The sequence below is a fragment of the Botryllus schlosseri genome, chromosome 4 (genome assembly GCF_051294905.1).
Source record: "Botryllus schlosseri isolate E-star chromosome 4, Bs_hap1, whole genome shotgun sequence".
Classification (NCBI taxonomy): Eukaryota; Metazoa; Chordata; class Ascidiacea; order Stolidobranchia; family Styelidae; genus Botryllus; species Botryllus schlosseri.
Window position 1 is genome coordinate 25,138,942 of NC_137239.1, and position 6,000 is coordinate 25,144,941.

The 6,000-nt window shown below is 44.2% G+C and overlaps 1 protein-coding gene across 1 annotated transcript; it reads right to left on the reverse strand.

The window, feature by feature from the left end:
- Positions 1-146: 146 nt before the first annotated feature.
- LOC145437529 (uncharacterized) lies at positions 147-5,317 on the reverse strand. Its single transcript, XM_080314793.1, has 2 exons — positions 3,956-5,317; positions 147-1,058 (listed from the first exon to the last, which is right to left on the reverse strand). The coding sequence occupies exons 1-2, from the start codon at positions 5,314-5,316 to the stop codon at positions 1,040-1,042; spliced, it is 1,380 nt and encodes a 459-aa protein (XP_080170919.1). The 5' UTR covers position 5,317; the 3' UTR covers positions 147-1,039.
- Between the last annotated feature and the right edge of the window lie 683 nt (positions 5,318-6,000).

Genomic DNA, 6,000 nt, shown 5'->3' on the forward strand with positions numbered 1-6,000 from the left:
GCAGAAACACGCCCTACATATATAGAGCCCGCAAATCATAGTTACCTGTGGTGTTTTATCGCTATAACTATAGGTATTTGAAAGTCAAAATGTCGATTTACGGGTGACCTTTCGAGGAAAGCGTATGTAGACGAAGACGAAACTGCTTGACAGCTTTCTAGGTTTTTATTAACTGAAATTCAGCTACAATCAACTTCACGGAACTAGGACATGCACTCGACAACACAGATATAAGCAACTGAGGTACGAAAGGAATGAACAGAGCAAAGTAAACTAATTACAGTAATCAGCACTTATACAATCACAACAATCACCACATTCACCCCCACCAAGAAAATAGGGACTAGCTTTTACGAGGTCACTTGCCCGTAACGTTCGGGAGCGCGCCTTATGCGCGTGGATCGACGCAGTGGAGGTTCCTCGACATCTGCGCTGCTACTGGGCTCCACTACTTCGTCGCGACGCGGAGGAAATGTTTTACTAGCAACGCCATCTTTTTCGCTGCTGGACGAGGTGGTAAGTTCATCGGATGACGGCTCCGTTGTATCGCAGACAGAGGAGAACTCTTTTTCCTTTCTTTCAAGCGCCTCAGAAGACTTTGTAGAAACAGGGTAGGGTGCGAGATCTTTAACGGAAACCGTTGATTCCACGCCGTTTCTGTAACGTATTACGGCGTATTTAGGGTTGGCATCCAATAGTTCTACCTCATTAACGAGGGGGTCGCCTTTGTTCCGCACAAAATTTCGCAGAAGTACGGTGCCGCCATGAAGAAGCCAGTCGGGGATGGAGTCGCCCAACATGGATCTCCTTTCAAACTTGAAGAACCTGTCATGAGGAGAACAATTAGTTGCCGTGCATAAGAGCGACCGGATGGAATGCAGAGCATCCGGCAAAACCGATTCCGAATGTCTCTCCGGCAATCTCCGACTTTCCAAAAGCAACTTGACGGATTTCCACAAAGTCTGATTAAGCCTCTCGCATTGCGAATTGCCTGTGGGGTGATAAGGAGTCGACTTGCTGGTGGCAATACGCTTGCGTGTCAAGAAATCGGTGATTTCCTTAGATAGAAATGAGGCACCCCTGTCACTGTGTACATATTCCGGTACACCGACAAGCGAAAACAAGGATGAGAGACAATTGACGACTGTTGACGACGTCATGTCGCGACAGGGATAAGCAAATGGGAAGCGACTGTACTCGTCAATAATAACAAGTAGGGGAGACCGGGGACAAATGTAACTAGGGGCAAATGTAACAATCGATCTCACCGCTAGTAGGATGGAGAAATCAGCTTGATATTTTAAGTGCGCATGCAGTAGTTATCTCTCCTATTATACCTGGAGTTCCGTTGAGCTACGATGCGAAACCCCGGAATAATTTGCAAAAAACGAAATTTTAGACCCTTGAGTAAAGTTTTTCTGGTCTGGAATAATTTGTCTGGACGAATAGTACCTCAAGTAGTTACCACGTAATATGTGTAGCTGGAACAATGTTACTATAGTCTACCGTGGTGATGGAAAGAGTAGGACTTGCATCGCCGGGAAGGTACCATACTGAGACATTAATCATGTTCGAGCGTGTCAGGGGCAATCGTAACACTCTGTTACTTTTGCCCCGTTACAATATGTTATCAATTCTGATTGTCTTTGTTCATATGTTGGTATTACCATTCATCTACTGCAGAATAATCTTGCAACAGCCAGAAGTTCACCAGAACAGATACTGCCTTGCGATACCAATTCTAACATGATCATCTGTCGAAAAGGCCATACAATAGTGCTGATGTGAATCTGACGGTTCGGTTATTTTCGTGATTCAACCACCCTTTCTCATGTTGATCGAATTTTGGTGTGTCGAACTTCAATAGTTATGTCTTAATTCTCGTCCTCTGACTTTGATCATGGCCCACTTACATTTTGATATTTGATGTGAACAATTTATGTTAATTTTCTACAGCACAGATAAATGTCATTATAGCTTTGACGCCACACAATGTTGCGTCCTCGTTTTACTATACTATCATCGGCCCATTCAACCAAGATATGTTAGCCAGGTCGGTTTCGCACCTTCGAAGGTGACCGAATGACCAACCCATTATGCCCGCTGAACAATAGAACCTTGGTAGAAGAGGCTGAATATGTGTAGGGAGATGATGGAATGAATGTGTCTCTTGTACAATTTAAGCTTGAACAAGACACGAAGGGTGATATTGCATTCAGATGCCATAAATGCGATGGGGCGTAGCCTGGCAGCGTTAAAACGTCTCTTCCTTTAGTTTCATGCAATATTACAATTTGTGCTTCCGTCTTCGTCGTTCATTCAGTTTGTGTTTGGCTATAAATAACACTGTTACAATTGCCCCGCAAGGGTGGTACAATTGCCCCTGGGTACGGGGCGATTGTAACATTTGAGCAGCGATTTCCGCGACCCAAAATTTCCATGATTGATTGTTGATTGAGTTCCAATTTAGTTTTCATATCAACTATCGAGGTGTTGGCTTCTTTATATAAAACTTTGGAAGTGAAATTTCCACGAGAAGAACACGTAATGTTGGAAAATACGAAAAGTGTTACAATTGTCCCCGGTCTCCCCTACAAACTTTCTGGGTCCATCAACGGGACCTTTGAAATCGATGCTAATACGTTCCCATGGTCGAGTAGCTTTTATCAACTTGTTCGTTTCATTAGACATGAAGAACCGAGGTTTCAATTTAGCACATATTTGACAATTAGCACAAGTTCTTTTAACGTCCTCCATAGAAAAAGGTAGATTCTTGGATCGGACAAAGTGATCAAGTCGTCGAATTCCAGGGTGACTCAGCGCTTCATGGATCTCTTGAAGGCTCATGTGTGGCTGGCCTGGGGACGAACAACAAACCCGAGACAGAGTATCAGGTCCGATATTCTCGGATCCAGGGCGGTGAATTATTTGATACTTTAGCGGACTTAACTCGAGTTTCCACAGAGTGAGCTTTGCATTTTTAATCTTACTCGGATGGTCTTTTCTAAATATGAAAGATAATGCCTTTTGGTCCGTTATCAATTTAAATTCATTTCGGTCCAAGAGATAATCCCATTTTCGAAGAGACTCGACAATGGCCAAAGCTTCCTTTTCTACAGCGGGGTATTTCATTTCGCATTTTGATAGCGTTCGAGACATGAACGCAACAGGCCTGCCCTTTTGGCTTAAAATAGAGGCGATCGCAACTTCGGAAGCATCGCATTCAACTTGAAACGGTTCGTCATCATAGATGCAGCTCAAACAGGCGCGAAGTAGATCCTGTTTTAACGTTTCAAACGCGTTTCTCTGTTTTTCAAGCAAGGGGAACACGACATTTTCACATAGGGGCTTCACTTTGTCGGAAAAGGACGGAATCCATTTTGAATAGTACGAAAACATGCCCAAACAGCGCTTCAGACTACGAGTATCGCTTGGAGCCGGCATTTGCGTTAAGGGTCGCAAATGATCCGGATCGGGTCGAATATCATTGTGGGATATCAGATGGCCGAGCAGTGAGAGCTTCGAAACCCCAAACGCACATTTATTTTTATTTAGAGTCAGACCTGTTGAATCAGCGGCGGACATGAACGAAGAGAGCCTCTCATTGTGCTCCTTCTGATTCCTTCCGTATATAGTTACATTATCCAAGTAAGCTATTGTGCCTTTCAAGTGGTTGTCTGCTATAAATTTATCAATGAACCGCTGAAATGCAGCGACCCCATTGGTGATGCCGAAGGGTAGGCGACGAAATTGATACAGACAACCATCAGCTTCAAAAGCTGTGAAGGGTCGGTCGGCCGCAGAGAGAGACACCTGGTGATAGGCAGACTTGAGATCGATCGTGCTATAAACAACACCTTTTGCAACTTCATTGACAATGTCATCAATTTTTGGTAGCGGATAAGCATCCAAAGGGGTGTATCGATTTATCGTCCGCGAGTAATCAATCACTAACCTTTTCTTATGTCGAGGGTCCTTGGTTACCAAAACTTGAGCTCGCCAGGGAGATACCGACTTCTCTATAACGCCTTCATCCAGGAGCTTTGACACCTCGCTCCGTACGAAAGATCGATCCTCTGAGCTGTACTTTCTCGACTTCACAGCTACAGGCTTTACAGCTGGGTCGACAAACTTGAATATTTCAGGCGGATCAATCACTTTAGCGGCAGCTACGGCACAATGCTTGCGTCCTATTACGAGATCTCCCTTCGGCCCACCGAATTCAAATATAACTCTCTTATGCTGTTTGAGGAATTCCAAACCGATAATTACGTCGGCGCACAGTTCATCAACGACGCAAAATTGAGTTGCGCCGTAATCTTTATCTTCAATACGAAGTGTCGCGTATGCGTGACCAATAACTCGAGCAGAAGATGACTTTGATGCAAGGGTAATAGTGTAATCCCGAGGAGTAAGAGCGAGATTGAGAATTTTGGCGAATGATGAGCTAATGTAGCATTCGTATGCCCCCGAATCTACAAGTACTTTGACCAATCTCTCAGCAACAAAAACTTCCATCGTCGAACGCCTCAAAGAACCGGGTACACCGGCTAGCGAAGCCAAATTGAATTTGCAGACTTTGGCAGAGTGACCCCGTCGGCCACATCTCGAGCATTCGCTGTTTCGGGCTGGACAAAACTTGCGAAGCATCGTATGGAAACCGCCGCAAAATAAGCACTTCTTTTTTTCAGGAGACTTCTGTAATGCAGCCAATTCAGAGCTGCAGGACAACATAGGCGATTGATCAGGCGTATGTGAAGTCTTCTGCATTTCCTGATTTCCCGGTACCATGTTGGCGGTAGGAGGCGATATTTCATAGGACGAGGAAAACGCTTGCGCCCGTTCAAGAGAGTCTGCTATCTGCATGGCTTTTTCGAGTGTTAACTCATCATGTTCGAGAAGACGCAATCTAATGGCAGAGGACCGCAAGCCAGTAATTAGGGCATCTCGCACGGCCTCCATTTTATGCACTTCTGCATTAACAGCTTCAAAATTGCAATCACGAGACAGAGCGATCAACTTTTGTGAGAAATCAGCGACGGTCTCACCAGAGTCTTGCTTAGCAGTTGCGAGTAAATGTCGAGCATATATGATGTTATTTTTCTTCCGATATAACTTGGTTAGGTGTGCCATGGCAGATTCGAACGTGCCATGATCTTCGATCAAAGCGTACACGCTTGGCGATACATAACCAATCAAAATAGCCAACTTATCGAGAACTGCCCCGGGACGGCCACTGCTAGATTCTTGTCCAGTGTCCGTGCTGCTGGTCGATGGCAAAGAAGACTCTGCAGCCGATATAAAGCTCGACAACATTTTGTCCCAGTGCACTGTAAAAAATCTGGTAGATTTACTGGGAAATCTCTGTAAATTTTGCAACGAATGACCGGTCGCAGCCAATAGCCGTGCGTAGCTTGTAATTTTACATTTTGATATGTAATATTACCTCAATTTAGCTGTAAAGTCAAGTAACCAGAATTTCTTCGCAAAATTACTGACAGTTACTCGTTACTGAAGTTTACCAGGCTATTGGGAAAATTGATTAGCTTGAAAATCTCTGCAGCGAATTTATACGTGGAACTGAATGTTACTGATATCATTCTCGTGGTGATTTGACCTGATTCAACCTCGTTCGCGAGACTGGGGTCTGTCATACGGAAATTGTTGGCCCTAGTACCAATTTCAGTATAGTACATAGTAGGGTAAAAGAAACAACTGACAATCGTAGCTAATGTGGTACACCATAGCCACTATATTATATTATAAGGCTATGGCCATAATGCCGGTCTCGCTGGTTAGATTCGTTGTCACGGATAGGACTGATGAGTTAGAATATCAGTTTAGGATGCATAATATTGTTCGGGAAACTAGAAATATCAGCACCGCATGCTCTGTTGACCATTTGATAATGGCGAACAAGGCGACCTGTAATAGGTTACATTAGGTTGTGAGATTCGTAGTAAACAACCAACGCACAACTGTGACATCACAAGCATCGTC